The sequence below is a fragment of the Schistosoma mansoni genome, chromosome 2, assembly GCF_000237925.1.
Source record: "Schistosoma mansoni strain Puerto Rico chromosome 2, complete genome".
Classification (NCBI taxonomy): domain Eukaryota; kingdom Metazoa; phylum Platyhelminthes; class Trematoda; order Strigeidida; family Schistosomatidae; genus Schistosoma; species Schistosoma mansoni.
In genome coordinates, this window is record NC_031496.1 from 3898806 (window position 1) to 3923217 (window position 24412).

The 24412-nt window shown below is 36.5% G+C and overlaps 1 protein-coding gene across 1 annotated transcript; it reads right to left on the reverse strand.

Annotated features, from left to right (window-relative positions):
• Positions 1-4888: 4888 nt before the first annotated feature.
• Smp_134090 (putative trad-d4) lies at positions 4889-22924 on the reverse strand (the record flags this gene model as incomplete). The annotated part of the gene is made up of 6 exons (XM_018795378.1): positions 4889-4929; positions 11772-11912; positions 13490-13712; positions 20671-20862; positions 21808-21889; positions 22833-22924. The coding sequence occupies 6 exons, from the start codon at positions 22922-22924 to the stop codon at positions 4889-4891; spliced, it is 771 nt and encodes a 256-aa protein (XP_018649696.1).
• Positions 22925-24412: the final 1488 nt, after the last annotated feature.

The following is a 24412-nucleotide window of genomic DNA, read 5'->3' on the forward strand; positions in this document are numbered from 1 at the left end:
ATGAATGCAAACAGTTGGATTAAAATGATCAACTATGCATATAAAGTATCTGTTTTCAGGAAGTAAATATATATAGTATTTACAAGACCAATTGTCACGAGGCTAGATCGTGGATCCGCACTGCTGAGGAGTCCCACAATAGGACGAAATGGCCGTCCAGTGCTTCCAGGTTTTCCTTGGTCGTCTAGCTTCAATTGACTCATGCTTTCAACTATGAAAATAACAAGGAATTGTTTTCATCTTCTTCAAATATTGTACAGGCATTATTTACATATATATTCTTAACAGAAACTGGTGACCAAACACCCCTAAATTATTTTCGAAAGTCTTTTCATCGCAATTTCTTTTTTTTATCTGTCTTGATTCTATATGACTCAATGTTGATAAGTCTTGCTGATTGAATGCTATACTCGGGTCCTCAGCTAGTCTTGTAACCCTCAAGCTAAATCTACACAGCAACTTGAACACGAGAGAAAAGACACAAAATATGCGGGAAGCACTTTACTCCAAAGGTTCATTTATGTACAGGAAATATAGGGTTTTCATAGTATTTTAGAAGTCCTTGGATTTTCCTGACAAATTCTGGAATGCTACTTAACATAGTAGCAGCGTTAGTAATCAACTAATCAGAAACTCTACATGTGACTTCTCCCTTTCGTGATGTTTCTGGCACACCTTCTACTGAACGGTGATAGGATAAAATGTTTATTAATGTTTCCTGAGTCTTTCTTGTCTATTGTGAGCAATTTTCTGGATCACCTTAATAAATGTCATACAATGAAATCACCATATGATTTTCCTTGGTTTATATTCATTTTATATGTATTTGCTATTTACTTTTATGGAGTTGAAATCATGAATCAATTGAAGCTAGACCACCATGGAAAACTTGGAAGCACTAGACGGCCGTTTCGTCCTACTATGGGACTCCTCAGCAGTGCGCGTCCAAGATCCCGCCTCACGAGATTCGTGCGAGGGCACTTAACCGATAGACCACCTCTTATATTTTGTATTTGATTAGGACAGTTCATTCTGTTGTTTTATAAAACAGTATATCTAGTATTTGTACTTTCAACCTGAGTTCACTCATTTGATCCATTACCGAATATAAAAAAGCTACTGGCTGCCAAAATATAAGTAAAGTGAAGTAGTAAATAAACAATCATTTCATGTGTATAATTTGTCTTCTGTATGTTTATTAATGATTGTCACTTTCTTATCACAAACATTTTATGGATATTTCAATGAAAAAGACCACCATAGAAAAACTAGAAGCACTGAAGGGTCATTTCGTCCTAGTATGTGAATCCTCAGCAAAGTGCGCGAAACCGAAAGCCCTGGGTTCAAATCCCATGTGTAAGATCGTGGATGTATACTGTTGAGGATTCTCAAACTAGAACAGAACGATCGTTCAGTGCTTCTAATTTTTCCATGGTGATCTAGCTCTAATCACCTCCTGAATTCAACTATTATATATAATACTAATCATTTACTTCTAGGTTATTATTCATAGAAACTTATAAGGGTTAAAGAAAATCTATGAACGTTTTACATTAATTTCTGGGTTGGGTGTGTCTTCATTTACGGTGATCAATTTTTTTTATTTACTTAGTTGACTATACATCAACTCATGTAACTATGACAACGTAATAAACTATAATGCAAATCAATAATATCATCTGTCTATAAGCATAATAATTAGTCATAATTAGGGTAATAAGCATGAAATTTTTTGTATTTTTTTAAGTTCCTAATTTGAAACAGTCTAAAAATTGTTTCCCTTAACAACTAAATACTCAGTAGCTAAGTGAATAACATGATGGCTTTCGAAGAAAACAGTACAGGATTCGAGTCCTGATTGGAGTGAACATCAACTCTGAGATGCAGGTACATTCAGCTGATGAGTCCCAAATAGGACGAAATGCGCGTCCTGGATTCCACTGCTAGCCACTATTCATCTTTGCTTATAATACTTGTGAATTAAGGCTATATGGACGCAACACGCACAGTATGTATATATGCCAATAATAGACTGATCAATTGCAGTCCTAAACATGAATGGGAAGATTCAAAACAAACAATACACTCAGTAGCTGGGTGGATAACGTGATGGCGCTTGATTTTAACCATAAAAATAATGTCATTTCTTAAATTATGTCCGACCATGGAAGGAATAGGGGGTTACAAAATTCTTCTGTACATATAAATTGGGGTGGAATGTACGAATTCCTATGGCTTCAGCTATATGAAGGAGACTGGAACTAACTCCGTTGGAAAATGATGGAGTTATACATAGATCACTCGAACTGATTTCGATTTATCTATATTATGACCACTATCAATTAGATGCGCCAAGATAGAACTGCGTATTGTTTTTATCTGGCCCATCTCAAACCATGCTGGTAGATGTTCATTCATTCGTTGGTTAAATTGCCTAGTAGTACGCTCGATATAGCTATCTCCACAGGAGCAGCTGAACTTGTAAATGTACATAGAGGAGGCCAACTCGGGTAACTTTTCCTCCGTTTGGGTAGACATCGCTGGTCGACTCGAGAAAGTCAACGCCAGATTGGCCGCGTAGAATGTCCTGCTAATTACTTTCGTTAACCTATCCTTCAGAGTATCACTAGCCACATCCCTGTTGAATTTTAGTTTCATGTATAAAGGTTTCTTTCGAACAGTTGAAATCTCAAACTTCTTTCTTGTACCATACATGTACTTCTTAATGAATGCCCTAGGGTAGCCGATCTCTGTCAGTGAGTTATTGATAAATTCCAGCTCCTGACTTAAAGTATCTAGTGAACAGATCTTTTTTGCTCTACTAGTGAGGCATCTGACCAAATTTCTCTTATATCGAATAGGTGTAAAGCTATAGAAGTGAGTATATTGGCAGGCAGAGGGACTTTTTCTATATACACTTCTACTTAACGAGCCATCACTTCTCATGCTTAGTGTGACGTCAAGGAAATTCAACGTTTTATCACACTCACCTTCACCAGTGAAATCAACCGCTGAATGTACACTGTTGAACTGTTCTAGGAGTTTATTCTTACTGGTGTTCTGATCGACGACAATGAATGTGTCGTCGATGTAGCGGCAGTATAGATCAAGCTTCTTAATAGCTTCATAAAGTGGTCCATTTTCTAGCTTTGCTAGGAAGAGATCAGCTAGAATGGGGTCTAGAAGTGAGCCATTGGCCATCCCGTCTATTTGTCTATAATAAGTATTGTTGAAGACAAAATAGACACTCATCATACATCTTAAGAGCAGTTCCTTCAGACAAGCCAATGTTAATTTGTTTTTCTGATATTTGCTTGCATATAAACTCAATAGTCTCGATACGTGGTACGTTGGTAAACAAAGATACTACATCCAGTGAGAACATATTATTCATGCTAACATTCATATTTTCCACTTTGGAAGTGAAATCGAAAACATCTTTTACACTCATTCTAACAACCGATTTGTGCAGAGGCTCTAAGATTCGCACTAGCCACTTTGCAATTTTTTGGTAAGGAGAATTGTACATATCTAGAACTGGGCGCAGAGGAGAACCTGGTTTATGAACTTTAGGCAAACCGTACAGTCGTGGTGTATAAGATCCAGTAGATTTAATGAAATTATGAATCTCTGACGTAATTGTTCCCTTTTTCTTTAGATTCTTTAGAGAATTTACCAATTGCTTTTCTACTTTTTTATTAACGTCATAATTACTGGTAAGTTTTTGGAATTCGCTAGGATCATTATTGACTAAAATTGCCTTGATTGGTCTAACATTTTCGTATAAATATTCATGTATATGAGAGTAAAGCCTGATGACGATCTAATTGAAAACAATTGTTCGCCTACATGCGTTATTGTAATTTTCACAAAGGGAGTCTAGATATTAAGCGTTTCGTCCTATTGTGGGACTCCTTAGCAGTACACATCCAGGATCCCGCCATGTCAGTTTACCAGATATGGGTTCGCGTAATGATGCAAATAATTTTGATGAAATTTCGTATAAAGATGAGAAAAATAAGTCGGCTGAATCAGATTGTGATCAAAAATCTAATGCAATTTTATTAGATGCCGATTCCCCTAGTTATCTAATATCCTCTAATGAAAATTTTATTGAATTTGATGGAAATGTTTCAGAAAATCCAAATTCTGATGACCTGAAATCAAATGTCGTTCATTATCATTTAATCGTCCCCAGTGGATTCTCTATTCAATGTGAGAAATATGTTCTAAATAAAGTCATATTAATTGTAATTTGGAGATATGAAGATCCAACATTGTTTCGTGGGGGAGGATAAAGTCGGCAAATGCAGTCTGGATACCTACCCCGAATCTTCAGAAAAAAAAAGGGAGGTGTTGGGATGACGCTGCAATTTTCTCTCAAGCGACATGACAAGCTCGTGAGTCATCAAGGTGCATTTCAACCAATCAGTGATTAATTAGAAGTTATACGAAGTTATGTTACTAAAATAACGAGAATGAAAAAGTCACATGTGGAGATCCTGATTGGCTGATTAACACACTGCTACTATGTTTAGCAGTATTCTAGAATTTTCGGTGAAACTCAAGGACTCTTAAATTACTATAAAATCCCTGAATTTTCTGTACATAAATGAACCCTGTAGTAAAGTGCTTCCCTCACATTTTGTGCCTTTTCTCTGGTCTTCAAGTCGCGGAGTAGTTCTAGCTTGGGTGTTACGGAACTAGCTTAGAGAAGCGAATATAGCGTTCTAACCGTCCCTGAAACAAGTCACATTTAAAACATACAAAATTCTCCACCAAATTAACTAACATTTTTGTTTATTTACTAAACAATGTTTCAGTCTTCAAGCAGAAGTAAAACTGAAATGATCATGTCAACTGAGAACTTATAATGGAATTATCATCATTAATGAACGTCATCAATCATTGAAACAAGTATTGAGGATTCTACAGAAGAACATGGGGATTTTACGTTTAGATTATTTACAGATAGTAAGGATATCAAGGCCTGGACGTTTATCTATGTAACTTAATATGGTATAACATCATTATAGAAGTTGGTTACAATTTGGCAGAATTTATTAAGCTCTAAGAAACCAGTACACTTTATAGTATTTAGCAATGAAAAATCGTCATGTATTTGAGAATGTCAAACGACAGGTTACTAATAACCAGCCAATCAACTAGTTTCAGAGTTGTAAACAAGTTTTTCATATTTCCTCTTCTTCAACTCTTTCTGATGTAGTTGTTAGGTCTTCCACATATTTCAGCCCCAATGTTTTTCTTCACTTGTTTGTTTTGGATTGTCTTTTGGGTTTCTCAGCTTTTATTCGGTAGTTGCTGACCACTTTCCTCTGGTTTTCCCTTTTTTCTGCCTTGCCTAAGCTTTTTAGAAAGACCCACTCTTTATACTGCTGCTTGTTTGAGCACATCTCCTGGCGCATCGAAATTATTGCTTCTTTAATCCCTATCCAGTTACTCTGGATATTCGTTTCTTCTTCGATATGATCTTGTTGAGCTTAGAACTTGTTGGTGGAAGCTATCGGGGACTATCTGAGCCTGTTAACATTTCGAAGGAAATCTGTATTAAACTATTGAAGTGTTGTTTGTTTTAATGCCCCAATTCCGCATTGGTTTCAGTTTTGTCTTGACCATCATCAGGTGATGGTCTCGAGCTATATTGACTCTTCTCTTCATTCTTACATCTTCCATGGACCTTCAAAAATCATTGCCTATTCACATGTGATTAATCTGGCGTTTGCCCTTCATTGGAACAGTTGTATTTGCTTACGACACACAATTGTGACCTCTAAATAAGATGCTAGTTGTCAAGAGCAGCATTCAGTAGGAATGGATTTCTACAGGAGGACTACTCTAATCTTAATAGCAGAGGAATCAGGTAATTTACCATCTAGAACTACGAAAATAAGTAGACTGTACCAGACACCTGCATCTAGTAGGATTTATGTACAGGGTCCTTTTAGTTTGACAAAGAGAACGATCAAATGCCCTTAAAAATGTAAGAATCATGTAAGTACTTCGTTGATAGGTTTGTATAAAAAGCATATCCCACCATTTCAGTGTCTAGATGGTTCTAGTTGAAGGATGTCTAGGTTCAGATGAAGGAAAAGTTGTGAGGTTACTGTCAAGTTTATTTTGAAGATTCAGATTTCATTTCTCGTCTGTTCAGCTTATTATGGTTTACCATTGAACTACTTAATAATATTCAGTAGTTAATGTTTTGTTCAATCATGTTTACGGCATGTACATGATGACTATATTTCCTTTCCATGAAGAACTGGGTACACAATTACGGCGATGGTGATTATATCATCCAATCGAATGAATAGTTTTAAAAATATGTTACTGGTTGTCATTGTTAGAAGAACTATACAAAATTTTCTCCAATACTCATCTTTCAAAACTATGGGCGCAAATAATTTACCTAGCACTAGCTGTGTGCTTTCAAATTTCACGGATACCGTAAACGCTATCTTTATTATTGTGCAGCTAGTATCGTTTCGATCTCTTGAAGCGTTAAGATACGCCATGAGGGAATATAAAAAAGTAATTTACTGTTTCTACGATTAGCGATTCTCACTTTTAAAAGAATAAGATAACGTACATTAAGCTCATGTGTTGGAGAAATAGTTAGAGACCAAGCAAGCGATATAACGATTCGATCAATCTTATAATATTATTTCATGAAGGGCTGTCATAAGGCTACTATACAGTTATTCACGCACTAAAATCCTTAAAGCGATTCTTTAAGCTGAAACACTAGTCTATGGATGAAGAGGCTGAGAGATGTGGAATTCGAGACTGCTCAACCATTACTTGTTTTAGGGACGATGATGTTCAATGTTGTAAGCTTTGTATACTAGACTTACATCAATCTTCAGAACTTGAGTACAACAAAATCAAGTTGGTTCACAATTGATACGAACAGGTTCCAAAAATAATTTGCGTTCAGTTAGATGCCGATATATAAGGATTTACAGAGAAAATAAAACAAAACTGTCACGACACAATAATATTTTATAGTTGTTATTTATACCGATTAATAGTCGGCTTCTGAATAAATCTAACTGAGTAACACTTGCCATTGATGAATCAATGACTTACTGCAAAAACACAATATATATAGATGTTGTAAGATCGAAATTCTACAGACAACTGTGATGTGGGTTACTTTGTCGTATCAGTTTACATGTTAAGCTCATATACTTTATTCTAGCTTCTGGCCAAGCCAATTCGCTTGTCCATTATGTTTTCACCTTGTCAATTATTCACTTGTAACGCTGACCATTTTTATATGAGCATATGTGTATGTACCCTTCTTATTCTACTTATCGCATGTCTGTCATTTATTCTTGTCTGACTATAAATATTGATTAACGCTTGCTAAAAGTGAGTTGGCTTCCCCGCCATCTCCAATGCGCATTATATTCGCTTCGCTCTCTCGAGTTGGCTTATCGGCCATCTCCAATGCGTGTCATCTTTACTTCGCTCGCTGATATTTACTCATGTGCTCATAACTTTCTGGCCTGCATTATTTGACAATCAACTGTAGCTGTCGCTTCTCTTTGCCTTCTGATTTTTGCACCGTTAAGACTTGCATTATAACGGTTATCGAGGTGAACTATTAACGAAGCATGGCACTACATAACTGGCGATCGCGACTTACGAACGCGAAGCAAAATTGGTAACTTCAACGTACGAACTCACAACAACTTATATCCACATAAGTAGCATACGACGAAGGTTAGGCATAGAATGTATTTTGGCAGAAGATCGATAACGAAAGAACAGGAACGAAGAGCAATCGCTATGAAAGTGCATGTACAATGAAGTCAGAGAAGATGGACTGATATTTACAAAAAAAACGGTCAAGATTGAGTCAATTGATTGTTATTTTGCAACTGTTTACTGTATGGTTATCAGATTTTAGTGAGATAGTCTGTAATTTGCACTTAAATACATTTAATTGTCCCCATTCGTGTTCTTATTCACTACACAACAAATAATAGTAATTTTCTGATTTACACCTCTGTATCTTCTTAACATATTTTCCTTGTTAATTGATTCTACAGTTGGAATTCATACTCGGTACCAACTAAAAACCCGTTATCCTCATTGACAATATATTGTAACAATATTATCTTCAAATTTTAACCTTCAATTATGCTAAAGTTCAATCAGAAACTAACAGAATATGGGATGCTCCGAAATAATTGATTATTTTATTTATTTATTTAAAGACATAAATATTGGTACATAGGGGCACAAGATATATGTATGCGCCGCACAAATCTCATTTGATTCGTGTGAGGGCTATGATACTACCTACGTGCCCAAACCGAAACAGGTGGTTTTCTTGGAGGGCCACACACTGAGCCTTTGACCTAAAGGTGTTGTCTTGACCACGCCGTCGCCAATTGTTATGTCTTGATCAAGGTTGTAGCCAATTGTTATGACTTGATCAAGGTCGTCGCTAATTTGTTATGACCTTACAAATTAAACAAGGACGTAACTCGCGTGAATTATCCGCCAATAGAATACGACTTCTCTGACCTTAACACTGTGACAATCAAGGACGTCCAATCAGTATGAGTAATTTCGCGTCCTTATTGGTCTTTAATCCGCCTGGCCCGTCCACTTGAGTCCAGAACACTAATAGCAGCTTCTGCTATGCGAATTATTTATTTCAAGCATACTCTGTTTATATACCAGACAGGCAGACCACATCACCCCATAAAATAGAAAATAATATTTGTACAAAATCAAGCCAAATGTGGCTGTAAGCGTGGGAGACAATCAAGAAACTGAGTACAATTTAGGAACAGTAAATCGTATAATAATAATCTATAGATCAAAATGAAGCTTATAATAAGATGAATATAGATATACACAATCTAGTTACTTAATAGTTATACAAAAGGAATATACATAGAATAATAGTCCAATAATAGGTCCTGGGAGTTACCCGTACTTATGTCTTCGCTAGTATATAACAAAAGGTCTGATCCGCAAGACAGTAGAACATCGTAAGGAGATGCAGTCACATGGTAACCGATGACTAATGATTGATTCATACACCATTTGTTCCCTCAGGATTCTGGAGACCATGTGCACCATTGGTTTGGAATCAGGGTTTTCAAACTCTCCGAGGTGGACTTTCCGTGTCCACCAACCCGGTTAAAGCGCCGGACATTCGCTTTTCGTCCTCACAATTTCGTAAACAGTAATGCCACGAAAAGGTAGTGAGTAGGACTTCCCTGTCAGTGGCTTTATATGCGTGGCCGTTTGAGAGTATTTTGAGAGGGAGAGCAGACTCTCCCCACTCTCGGCCGTACCAGGGCATTTGGGGGCGAGTTAATTGGTCACCGCACAAAAAACCCAAATCAGTCGAAGTATAGCAAGTAGTTTAAAACAGGAACCCTGTTCAGTTAAGATACGGCTATTCAGAAATCTGAGTCAAATAATTAGACTAGGATTGGAAGAGATAATTATAAGATTTTTTCGTTGATTTTAAGGACTGAAATCGATCAGTCTATTTTGGGACATGTGCATCCTGTAAGGATTGTCTCAATAATACTATTAAATGATAAACATTTTTAGGAATACATGGATGGTGTCTAACAGTGAAATCTAGGATACACGTCTAGTTCCATCTAGGACTTGTCAGCTGGATGTACTTGCACAACATAGCTGATGTCCACTCCAGGATTCTCACCCAACACCATACATTTCAAACGCCATCACGTTATCCACTGAACTACTGAGTCTAAACAGTCACCGGTTAGTGGGATTCGGTAAGTTTTAATTTATACATAATCATTGTTTGAATCTTCCTTTTGATGTTTAGGAGTGTAACTGATGACATCCAAGTGGAACCTAATCTGACTGACGATATTTTGAAATATCATTAACATTTATTCTGGTCTAATAGTCCACTGTTCAGTTTATATGATCCTTTTATTTAAAAATCATCACGTTAATGAGTAAGTGATAAATCACTACGTGTTGAATATCATTCAATTTGTGGATAATTTTCTTTTCGGTATAATTTTGTTTTCCAAAACGAACAACTCAAATTTGTATGGTTGTCAGATTGTAGTGAGATAGTCTGTAATTTTGTACTCCAATACATTCGATAGTCCTCACTCGTCTTCTTGTGCACTACAATTATGAATCTGTGTTTATTGACAATGTGAAGTGACAAACCCAAGTAAATGTCACTTATTACTATCAATTACTCTTTTTTGTTGTTTACGAATTTCACTATTTTTTCGTGTTATATAAACTCTATCTTACAAAGTTCCATCTTCACAACTTCTCAGGTGCAATTGTCATTATCCCAGTTTTGTATATCACCCATCAGTCTGTTTAATCTTGTTATATCTATTATTGCAGTAAGAGTAATTCTCATCATCCTCACTAGGAATCCAACCAATATATATGGATGTAAACAGTTTCATTCCATTGTTAACAAGCATAGAATGCTCAGATGCAAACGACTCGATCTAAAATAGTATCTATTCCATCCAGTTACTTTCATATAGCAGAAACTCATTTGTTTTATGTGTACAACTAATGAATAGTGTCATCTCTTATAATTTAATCTGAATTCCGTTAGTATGAAATCATATAATTTACCTTTGATAATTTTAATTGTTATCTTAAAGAAGCTTGGATACGTTTGCCAAGTGAAATGTTAGGACTATCTCAATGCAAATCTTCTGAGAAATTCAGTATTCTAATTAAAACAAAAAGCTTATTGGTGTTGTATTGTAGAAAAAATTGAGTGCTAAAACCAGTCAGTCAGTCAGCAACAACGTAGAACATCTTTTGTACGTACATTAGTTCAAGTTGCCATACCACATTAACACAGAGATGCAGTTGTCGATTCAAATCCAATAGTGATAGAAGTAGTAAGAGTATAAGCAGTAATCCGAAAGATTAAGGTCTCAAGATGTTATTCAAGGAGTATAATGCAGTGAAATAAATTTGGAAAAAGAAAAAGGATAGAGACATGAAGAACTAAGAAGATTAGAATTTGGGAGAACACAAAAAGTGGATGCAGCTTCACCATTACAAACAATTTTGAGTTATGTCATTCAAGATCTCTAACTATCGGTTGCTATCATCTCGCGAATCCCAACCAGGTAGTATACACCTACCAACATGACTCAGCCCATTTGTCAGTGACTTCGTGGATTTGGCCTGACCGACTGTAGATTTCTTTCAACATATTCCTACACCATATAACATCGCTCGTCAAAGAAGTTGGTAGTTGAGCATACGTAACACATGTCGCGATTATGTGAACTGATAAAGTTTCACTACTTCATCAATTGATTCACCATCCTTACCTAATACCCGTTTCTTAACAACTTTATTACTTACTCAATGGTCCCAGGATACTAATTTTGAAAAGGGATCATCATCATTATCAATAATAAAAGTAAAGATCAAAACTGTCAACACAATAAACAGAAAACAAAAACAAAACCCACCTTAGTATTATGATAAATAGACCTTGTCTTAGATACAGAATTCAATACTTGTTTATATATATATATACATACATATATCTCATATATAATATACTACTTATATCGAAAATTCCCAAAATGTTTCAGTAATATATTTATGTTTCTTACAATTATTGATTTGTTTATTAATTTTTTTTAAATTATTGATTAATTTACATAATATAATATTTGTCTTTTTTATTGATAATTCAAATAAAATACGATAATTTGATATTGATGACCAATTAATACCAAGGCAACCAATTGAAATAGGTAATAATGATGTATGCGATGTAAATTGTGATTTAGCATGATTAGTTACTAATATAGCACAATGATTTAATGTAGATATACGTTGAAGTTCAGATATGATAAGTGCAAGTTGTGATATAGCTATGATGTAATAATGAAAAGAAGAAGAAGAAGAAAATCAATTACATTAACGGGATTCATTTTCTTTATAAGATTAAACATTATTTAAAACATACGGGTGAACTCTATGTTGTCTAGCTGGGAAACTGTGCCTACTGGAGTTTCCCAGGGTACAGTTTTAGGGTCAGTGTTATTCCTCTTGTATGTAAATGACCTCCATCATCTACTATCGTCATCAGTCTTGCTATATGCTGACGATGTTAAGATATAGAGAGCGATACAAAGTAAGGGTGATAGCTTAGAACTCCAAAACGACCTGGAAAAATTATCTGGATGGTCCAAAACCTGGCGATTGCCGATAAATACTTCCAAGTGTATTATGATGCATATTAGTCATCAAGGTACAGATACATACACGATGAATAACACTGATCTAACTATTGTCCAGACACATAATGACTTAGGAGTTATCGTTAGTCAAGACTTAAAGACTACCGCACACTGCCGTGCAATAGCCGCCAAAGGCTTTAAAACTTTATGGTCCATACGTAGGGCTTTTAGTCATCTCGACGCTAAAACGTTTCTGACTTTGTATAGATTGTTCGTGTGTCCTAAACTTCAGTACTACATACAAGCAGCTAGCCCCTGTCTAAAAAAAGACAGTGAACTCTTGGAAAGGGTTCAGAGAACAGCAACTAAGCTGATTCCCGGAATAGTGAAGCTCCCGTATGGTACTAGACTGACCAAGCTAAACCTATTCCCGCTGTCATATCGAAAAATCAGAGGCGACTTGATTAGATTTCAAATTGCTTAATGATAAATTTGCACCTGATCTGCCTCATTTTTCTAGTCTTCTGAAACAGAAAATTTACGAGGACACTCCAAAAATGTTCACAAGCCCAGAACGAATTACTTGTCAGCTGACTATCGACTTTCCCATCGAATAATCAACGAGTGGAATTCATTACCTCAGCACGTGGTTGAGGCTACATCCGTCGACTCTTTTAAAAGAAAGTTGGATCAACTGAGAGACCATCTTTACCAGGACTAACACAAGCAATCAAGCCTCCTGTCCTTTCCAAACTGAAACTGAATTATTGTTATGCCCCGATAAGGATAATGAATGGTAACTTTGCGATCTATTTATGAACCAATACTGTGCATATATTTTTTATCGTATTATCGCTAAATAACTAAACTATACATATTCGTGCCCCCCTTATTATAAGCTTTATTCTGAATTATAAGCTATTGTTATATGATTTACCATTCATGAATTATGACCTGTCTATTATTTAATATCTCCCCTATTCACAGCCATATTTGGCTGTGAAGAGTCCCATAATAGGACGAAACGGCTGTCCAGTGCTTCCAGGTTTTCTGTGGTGGTCTAGCTTCAATTGTAGAGTAATTAACAACACTGAGGAGAATGAATGATGGAAATCTATCATAGTATTTCGATTAAAGGACTACTAGACTAGATAGGAATGAAAATCGCATTGAATAATACATACTTTGGAAATAGTATTACAATTCATCTCTTAAATTCTCCAAATGATAACACTACATACATATGCATCTACAAAGAAATAACTTACCCAATTGTGGTAAAGCGGACATGCATGTTAAAAATGGTATCGTTAAACTATCTATAATAATAAGTTTACAATTTGAGAAAAATTCTTCAGTAGGAGAGGATATGTTGTGGAGATGACGTTGTGCTTTATCAATGTGCATTCGTATTGTTATTAGTGAATCAATGAGATGGCCAAATGTTGGTACTAAACAACAGCGAATCCTAGTGAGATATTGTTTGTCATCCTAAACCGAATTGAGATTAAACATTAGCATAAGAATAAATGGATAGAAAAGAAAAGGGACTAAAGACCAACATGAACAAGTATAATCAAATATTATGGTTGATGTAACATATTATTGGAAAGACACTTCAAGTCTAGTTATTTGCGAGAAACATTTTGCGCATGAGGATTGGAGATGAAGCAAATTATGAATAAATAAATTCACACTGGAATGTCCAATATTACTTACTTACTTAGGTCTGTTACCCCTCATGGAGGAGCATAGGCTGCAAACCAGCATTCTCCATCCAACCCTGTCCTCGGCAATCCTTTCCAGTTCCTTCCAGTTGTTATTCATCCTTTTCATATTTGCTTCTATTTCCTGGCGTAATGTGTTCTCTGGCTTTCCTCTTCTCCGTTTACCTTCTGGATTCCAAGTTAGTGCCTGCCTCGTGATGCAGTTTGGTGATTTCCTCAATCCATGTCCTATCCACTTCCAACGTCTTTTCCTAATTTCCTCTTCAAATGGAATCTGGTTTGTCCTCTCCCATACAACGTTGTTGCTGATGGTATCCGTTCAGTGAATGTTGAGTATTTTGCGTAGACAACTGTTTATAAATACTTGTACCTTCTTGACGATGTATGTAGTAGGTCTCCACGTTTCAGCTCTGTACAGTAGAACTGTCTTGACGTTCGTATTGAAGATTCTCACTTTGAAGTTAATTGACAGTTGATTTGAGTTCCATATGTTCTTCTATTGTAGAAAGGCGGTCCTTGCTTTGCTAACACTCGCCTTCACATCTGCATCAGATGCTCCTTGTTCATCAATGATGCTTCCCAGGTACGTGAATGTTTCCACCTCTTCCAGAGTTTCTCTATCAAGTGTGACTGGGTTGGTGTTCTCTGTGTTGTATTTGAGGATCCTGCTTTTTCCTTTGTGTATGTTGAGGCCTATTCATGCAGAGGCTACTGCTACATTAGTTGTCTTCGTCTGTATTTGTTCGTGTGTATGAGATAGGAGGGCTACGTCATCTGCGAAGTCCAAATCATCTAATTGATTCTGAGATGTCCATTGTATTCCGTGCATCCCCTCGGATGTCAAGGTTCTCATAATCCAGTCAATCACCAGAAGAAAGAGGAAGGGGGGGAGTAGACAGCCTTGTCTGACTCCGGTCAATGTCCGATATACAAATGAGTAATTTTTCATCAGTTATCACTCAAAATATGACTGAAATATCTAACAAATTGGATGATGTTATCTGAGGAATCCAAAACGATGAGCAAATCTCCAGCTAAGAGAAAAGATCCGAGAACCCAATCAATGAAATAACTTTCTCTAGAAGAATAAGTACGACAGACGATCAAAATAAAGAAAACAAACAGAACTGATATGTATCATAGGTAGCCGATTGACAGGAATGATTGCCACATGCTATGACCTAATTAGTAGTATCCGATTAATATGTCTTCAGTCAATTGATGTACTTCTTTCGAACAATTTTGAATGACGTACATTCCCATAGTGTATCGTAAGTGATAGGGGAATATCGAGATAAAAATCCTGCTCAGTTCTTAGTAGTATGTATTATTGACACTTTCGCTGTTCTACGTTTTTCACGTTCGATAAGGCGCAGACATATATATCTCCCAACAAATACATAGAAATTTTACTGATTATCTTTTAACTGTGATTAATTTTCATTCAAAGTTGAGATGATGTTAAAGATCGTCAGGTCAAACAATGTCTCTAAGCTTAAAGTCAGTTTTTGTTAGAAATATAGGGATATTGAGGAACAATTGTAGCAAACGATTACTGTTACTTGTTTGTTGTACTGAAATGCTAAAATCTTCACTTGACTGTCAGTTTCCGACACTGCTTTTACTTGCAGGTCTCAAATACACAACAAACACACACATTCCAAAGGATTCTTCAATCTAAACTTGTATCTTGCTTCTCAATTGAATCAAAATCATCAATGCTGTCGTAGAAGTGTAATGTTCATTCATTAACGCTTAAGATATTGCTGACTAATTAGATAAAAATAACAACTAAGTACTTAAATATCAATCAGAATTCACAAACTTGGGATTCCTTTTTAAGAAAGCAATTCAATCGTTCGAGGCTGGTCTAGCATCAATTGACTCAAGATCTCAAATATATAGATATACAATTAATTAAATGGCAAACATAGTTCAATTATTTACATAATTTATTTTATTTGAACATATAAATATTGGTACAAGCAGGCACCAGATACATAAGCGCTACACAATTTTGTGAGGGCTGTGATACTGTCCGGGTGCCCAAACTGAAACAGGTGATTTTTTAAGAGGCTACAACTGGAGCCTTTGACTTAAGATTTGATCCACAAGACAGTGAAACAACATCAACAGATGCAGTCCCATAGTAACCGATGACCAATAAGTGGTTCATACGCCATTTGTTCCCTCAGGATTCTGGAGACCATGTGCACCATTGGTTTGGAATCAGGGTTTTCAAACTCTCCGAGGTGGACTTTCCGTGTCCACCAACCCGGTTAAAGCGCCGGACATTCGATTCATGTTCTCTCAATTTCGTTAACAACACCCTCATCACGAGAAGGCAGTGAGTAAGACTCCCCTTTAAGAGGCTGTATACAAGTGGCCGTGTGAGAGCATTTCGAGCGAGAGAGAGAGGACTCTCCCCACTCTCGGCCGTACCAGGGCTGGTTGAGATAAACTTGACTTATGACAAGGCAGTAAGAAGGACTTCCCTTGCGGAGGCTGTATACGCGTGGCCGTGTGAAAGCATTTCGAAAGAGAGAGTGCAGGCACTCCCAACTCTCGGCCGTACCATGGCATTTGTGGTCTTTTTTTAATGACGGGTTACATATATGATAACATTCTCTTTCATATTATGATATTTACTTTTCATTCTATTTAAACATTTGTTTAGATAATTCAGTTGTATCAGTCAGCTACAACGTAGGACCAGGTACATATATACATCGGTTCAAGTTGTCATTAAGTTGTATAACTTTTTTTTTTTCAAAAAATGTTCATTTTAATGAGTTTAAAAAAAATTTAGGTCAAAATTGTAGACAATATGAACAGAACACTAAAGAATGCAATAAATTGATTGATCCATAGATTAGATTACCATTATGTTAATCATTCTATCATATATGAATGTGACCTATATACGAATATTATACTTTGAAGGATGAACAATAGTAATTGTTCAAATGATTTATGCATCCTCATTACATTATTATTATTATTACTATTGTTATGTGAAGGAATGTAGTGAAAGAAATCATTTCCGAAATATTTGACGTGAAGAATACGATGTGATTTAAAAAGCTTTTCAAGTTGTCTATAAACTTACAAACAATAATTCATTCTTCTGAAAGATCAGAATATACGAGTGAGCTGAATTGTCCTAACACATCTTAAACACGAATGAAATAAGAAATCACAAAATAATTCCTTAACATGGATATATGCTGTGCCCCCAAATGCCCTGGTATATCCGAGAGTGCGGAAGAGTTCTCTCTCCCTCTTTAAATGATCTCACATGGCCACGCGTATATAGCCTCTGCCACACAAATCCTAATCACTGCCTTCTCATGGTGAGGGTGTCATTCACGAAAGTGAGAGGGCGAAAAGCGAATGTCCAGCGCTCTAACCGGGTTGGTGGACACAGAAAGTCCATCTAGGGGAGTTGGAAAACCTTGATTCCAAACCAATGGTGCACATGGTCTCCGGTATCCTGAAGGGACAAATGGTGTATGAACCACTTATTGGTCATCTGCTACCATTGGGACTGCACCTCCTTACGATGCTCCACTGCCTTGTGGATTAGATCTTCAGGTCAAAGGCTCCGGATGTGGCCCTCTAAGAAAACCATCTGCTTCAGTTTGGGCACCTGGGCAGTATCACAGTCTTTATACACATCAAATGAGATTTGTGTGGCGTATACGTATCTGGTGCCCCTGTGTACCAATATTTATGTGTTTAAGCAAATAAATATATGCTGTGTCGCTGAAGCCATAGAACAGCACGCAAATGTGGCCATTCATTAAACCACCAGTCAAGTAATCTGAAGCTTAGGTGTAGAATATTAGTTGATTCTTTGTGAGACTGTGAACATCTATAGAATGTAGTGGTTGAAAAATGTGTTACAAGCCGTCGCTTGTTCTCACTAAGTATACTGAGGAGCAGACAACATTCGAATTCTATCTGAAAATATAAGTCAGTAGAATAGAGAACATATTTTCATAACTATACGGAAATCGTCTAGATGAATACTAATATTTCAATAGATGGGGATATTCGAATAAATATCATCAAATATACATTAATTATCTTCAGAAAATTTTTCAACATTATATATGGGGGTGGATAGTGGCAAGCAGTGGAATCCAGTTTGACGCGCGTTTCGTCCTATTTGGGACTCGTCAGCTGGATGTACCTGCATCTCAGAGTTGATGTTCATTCTGGGACTCCAACGCTGTGCCGTTCGCTTCACACGCCATCGCGTTATTCACTTAGCTACTAAGTACTGATAGCCACCTGCTTGTGCAATGGAGTGAAGTTTAAATTCACTTGGTGCATGTACATCCAGCTGACGAGCCCCAAATAAAACGAAACGTGCGTCAAACTGGATTCCACTGCTAGCCACTACCTATCTTTGCTTATAAAGCTTATGACTTCAGGAAATATCGAGGCAGTCCACACAGGATGCACATATGCCAACAAGAGTCTGATCATTTGCAGTCTTAAACAACAACACCAAGTGAATTATATATGGGACTTTTCATAATTGTATTCTTTTCAATAAATTTTCATCATGTTATATCCAAATGAGTATAATGAATAGTAACTGTTGGAATCTATTTCTCAACTTAACAGCCAGGGTTAGCAGGACCGGTAAAGACTGCTCGTACGGGTTTTATGTGTCATCGGTTCGGTCGATGAATTCACTGTACTCTAACTGGCAGCATCATCATATCATATATTGATAGGTAGTACAAGTTCATAAAGTTATAAACACATTAGGTTTTATACATTTATAGCTAAATAAACCTTTTAAACATTACAGTATAATTAGTATATAACTTGGATCAATTTATAGGTCATTCGATATTGTTAAATAAAATGAAAAGAGGAAATAGTATTGTAATTATAATTTAAATATAATGTTATTATTAAATGGATGTATGAACTCATTAAGTGATAGTAAAGTACAATGGGTGCTAATTAAATTCTTAAATAATAATAATGATGAATTCGGTTAAGATATTATTTTTACGTATACATGTAAATATTGGTACAAAGGGGCATTGAATACATATGCGGTAAACAAGTCATCTGGTTTGCGAGTAGGCTGTGATATTGTCCGGATGCCTAAACCGAAGCAGGTGGTTTTCTTAGAGGGCCATACCGGGAGTCATCGACCAAAAGGTCTGATCCACAAGGCAATAGAGCAACGTTAGGAGATGTAGTCCCATGATAGCCAGTTATTATATAATATACCCTTGTCGGCAAAGGTAGTTTTGCATTGGTTTTCAGGAGAACCAGAGATCCTCCAAACTTTCACATGACAACCTAAACAGTACAGCTTAATCCCACTTGCAAGAGAGTCAGACACCATCCAGGCTTAAACTTTATAATCCGAGCAAAACAGCTCAACTCCACTTCACAGGAGAACCAGACACCGTTAGTTTGGAATCAGGGTTTTCCAACTCCCCGAGGTGGATCCTCCGTATCCACAAACCCGGTTAAAGCGCCAGACATTTGCTTTTCGTTCTCTCAATTTCGTAAACAATACCCCTACCACGAGAAGGACTTCTGTGGCAGTGGCTGTATACGCGTGGCCATGTGAGGGTATTTTGAGAGGGAGAGCTGACTCACCCCACCCTCGGCCGCACCAGGGCTGGTTAAGATAAACTTGATTTGTGATAATATAAAGATGAAAAATATATGTACATTACTTTAGTGAGGTTGATATATGATTCAAGTGAATATTGATCTTAACCATGGTAAGTGAAGGTGAATGTATTGTTTCTGTGCATAAAGCTCTGGATTTTAACCCGTTTGGGTTCAACATTTTTTGAATGATTTTACCTAATATCAATGATAACATCTCGCTGAAAGTATCACCTCTCAATGATAAGCATATGAACAGAAACTTTTTGTTCACTGTCCGGACATATTTTAGCTTTAATTTTGTGATTAAGTGTTTGCTTATAAATTTAGCTGGGTACTTGTTTACCCCTAGAATATTACACAAAGAATTAACTTCTTATTCACTTTTATTTGAAGGGTAAATAGCCATTGTAGTATACTGGAGAATTATCACCAGATTTTTATGATATAGAAAAATATAATACTATTGTTTATCGTTTGTGCGTTGTTCTGTGCAAGTGCTTTTCTAATTTAGGACCTGGTATGGAGAGCCAATCAGAAGCAGCCTAATGAGAGGGTCAATCGACGGTAATTAGAAGTGACCTGAAGGATAAGTGAATTTGACTGGCTAAGAAACGGATCAATTTTCTGAGGATTAGAGTAGTATATATATATATATATATATATATATATATATATATATATATATGAGCATTTGTGCATTTTATTTGGTAGCCCAATACACTTTCTTGCTCACTCTTGAGTTCTCGCTCAAGTAGTCAGTTGTCGTTGGGGGGGATAGTACGTAGCACACCGTGAAACAGTATCAGGTTTTGGACACTGTACATCACAACAGTTTCCTTCTGTTCAGTATAAGAGTGTCTTAAATATACGTATTCTAAATACAATACAACAGGGGGGGGTTCGCATCTTCATGCATGTCACTTAAGACTGTACTGTCAACTATGCACCAGATATAAAGACACATCATTTTGAGTCCTAAGTAGTAATGATAAACTTTATCTTCCCATTGCTTTATCTAAATTATTCATAGGACTAATTGTTTTAAAACTAGCTTCACAAAAACTCACGTTGTTTCGAGTGATGAAAGTTTCATATTCATCTTTTGTTGCTACATTCGTCGGTACATTAGAATGTTTGAAATTTTGCTTTTTAAGATATTCTCGTAATCTATCTGCAATAAAATCACCCTTTGTATCCAGATAGACAATGGAGACGGTTTTATAATTTCGAAGTACAGAAGCACATACAGAAAGGCAGAACTGAAATAAAACAGATGAAAATAATGATAAGATAAACAGTTTGAGACCACTATACAGTATAATTGTATAATTTTATTATTTACACACATGAATGTTGGTACAAGGAAGCACCAAATAGATATGCGCCACATAAATCTATTTGTGTGAGGACTTGGATAACGTCCGGGTGCCCAGACCGAAGCAGACGGTTTTCTTGTGGGGCCACATCCTGACCCTTCGACCTAAAAGTCTGATCCCCAAGTCAGCGGAACAATGTTAGGAGGTGCAGTCACATGGTAACCGATAACCAATAACTGGTTCATACTCCATTTGTTCCCTCAGGATACCGGAGACCATGTGCACCATTGGTTTGGAATCAAGGTTTTCCAACTCCCCTAGATAGACTCTCTGTGTCCACCAACCCGGTTGAAGCACCAAACAATCGCTTTTCGACCTCTCAATTTCGTAGACAACAGTAATGCCGCGACAAGGCATTGAGTAGGACTTTCGTGGTAGTGGCTGTATACACGTTGCTATATGAGAGCATATCGAGAGGGGGAGCTGATTCTCCCCACCCTCAGCCGTACCACGGCATTTGGGGGACTAGTTGTCCAGTAACAATTTGCCTGCAAAAGTCATCTACACGATTTTATTGACTTAAATTTTACTAGATTGAAATTTAATAGTCAATACGTTCCAATTTTATTTTAATAAAATTCACTATTCAGAGTCATATGTATTTAATATCAGAAGGGGTTTTGTGGATATTATAATAATTTCAATAGTTGAGATCATGAGTCAATTGAAGCTAGATCATCATGCTGAGGAGTCCCACAATAGGACGAAACGGCCGTCCAGTGCTTCCACGTTTTCTATGATGGTCTAGCTTCAATTGACTCATGATTTTAACTAATGAAATTATTTGTATTCTAAAAAGATAAGTACAAACATACAATCAGTATTTACTTGAGTTTTTCCAGTAGCAGATTTACCGATTATTTCTGTAATTTCACCGGTTCTCAAACCTCCATTGAGTAGATTGTCCAAGCTGTTTTTAATATAAATGTACAGCCATATTTGATTATTAAAGAATAAAATGCTTTTAAACTTCTATTTTGTCATAAAAAAACGATTAAGATTCATTGAGATTCGACGAAGATGGTGGACACTCCACATCCACCAACCCGGTTAAAGCGCCGGACATTCGCTTTCCGTCCTCTCAATTTTGTAAACAATATCCCCGCCACGAGAAGGCAGTGAGTAGGACTTCCCTGGCAGAGACTATATAGTGAGATGAATAGTAACGAAACTGATAGATTCGCTAAGGTTTTAGCTCTCATTAGCTTATCAACTTGTCAATATCTCCTTCCATCTTTTCTATACTTATCAAGAAGACACAAATAACCTTAACAATTTTTACTTATTAATAAATCTTATTTTACTGGATTCTATGCTTCTTGATCTGCAAAAAGGATTTTAAAACCAAACAATTAATAATGTGGATTGGTTGAATTTAGATATTAACACCATTGGATGCCGGCTCAGTGGTCTGAAGGTTAAGCGATCGCGCGCGAGACCGATAGGTCCGTGGATGCACACTGCTGAGGTGTTCTATACTAAGACAAAACGGCTGTTCAGTGCTTCCAGGTTTTCCATGATGGTCTAGCTTTAGTTGACTCATGACTCCAACTATTAAAATAAAAAATGTATTCATCTTGTTGTGTTGGTGAGGTATGGCAACTTGGGCCGATGCATAAATGTGCCTGATCCTACGTTGTAGCTGACTGATTGACGAATCTCTTCTCGATATCGTATATGATGTGTGTAATAAGTACAAGTATGATAACACTGACAGCAAAACTTTCATTGATGAACGACCTCCTTATGAAGTAGTAAATTTCTTTAGAATTATACAACAAATACAATGGCACATTTTATTTACACCATTCAAATAAAACTGTAGTACAACATTTTGAAGAATTAATACTAACTTTTCAATTCCAGTAGAGAAGCAATAGGAAGATTTTGATTCTTCAAGTAACATTTGAGCTCCATTTATGGATCTAGGACACCAATAGGACATAAGTAAACGTCGAAAGGAACTACATTCCTTTAATGGAGTAGAAAATAACGGTAAATTGTTGAATAATAATTAATCAGCTTCGATATTAATTAAGCTTTATCTATTCAAGATGATCAATTAATTGGCCAACTGATAGTTCTTTTCAGAATATATGTAAGGACGGCTCGTTGGTAAACTCTAGGAAGCCTCAAGAAGCCCAGAAAGAGCCGAAGACATTCCACCCAATCACTGCTAGGGGAATATTCTAGAATGTCGACGTGTAGCTTCCCCATTGGATGGATAAGAATGACCCCTATGTGCCTATTGGTTGTCCGAAATGATGATTTACTCTCAGTCAAAAACTATAAATACATGAGATTTCTGTACTATATTTTGACACTGTTTTGGAGAATAAAATTCCTACTTACAAGCCTTCTGTCTTCTCTCTTGCGACGTTGCTTGTTCGATCGTTCGAGTAGTCTAGTAGTACGCGGCATAGCAAGAATCAAGCTCTAGATATAACAATATATTTCTATCAGAATGTCAATTTCAGCAGATCAGCTTAAATCTATTTTGCAGCAGCAGCAGCAGCAAAAAGAGAATCAAGCATAATATTTGAAAATGATCGAAATGATGGCACAAAAGTTGTCAATTCAAGAAAATTCAGTACAGGTGTCCGAATTAAGGGGCTCAGCCCCCAAATCCCTGATCAATTCAATGACGGAGTTTCATTTTGATCCTGATGCTGGTGTTGTCTCAGTTGAATCATGGTTCAAAAGGTATGAAGACATTTTCCAGGTGGAGTTTTCTCATCATGATGACTCTTTGAAGGTGGAAATTTTACTTCATAAACCAGGAGCAGCTGAATATTAAAAATATTCGAACCTTATCTAACCCAAAAACCCTACTATTTCTCACTTAATTCTCTATTGTACAAAGGCTAATCAAACTTCTTTTGTTAATTTGTGATATAATTCTCTTAAAACTGTTAAGAGATCTGAAGATGATTTTGTTTCATATGTAGCATTTCTTAATAATACCCAACTGCGTCACAAGACAAGCCCTCACATGGAATCCTGAAGGCCAAAGGAGAAGAGGAAGACCAAAGAACACATTACGCCGAGAAATTGAGACAGACATGAGAAGAATGAAGAAAAACTGGATAGAACTAGAAAGGAAGGCCTAGGATAGAATGGGTTGGAGAATGCTGGTCGGCGGCCTATGCTCCATTGGGAGTAACAGGCATAAGTAAGCATTTCTTAGTAATCAATGCGAGTATTTCAGGTTACATATACTTTGAGACGAAGAACTTAAGTGCCTTATGTATGTATACGGATTACAATCACTTACAGACTCAGATATCCGTACTAAAATATTAAGCAGAGTCGAGTCAGATTTCAATCTTATGTCGAAGGATAACGCAAATGAATGTTGTCATATTATTAATCTTAAAAATGACGCTAAAATGATAGAGCGCCCAAATCCCAATTTCTCATTCAGATCGTACTA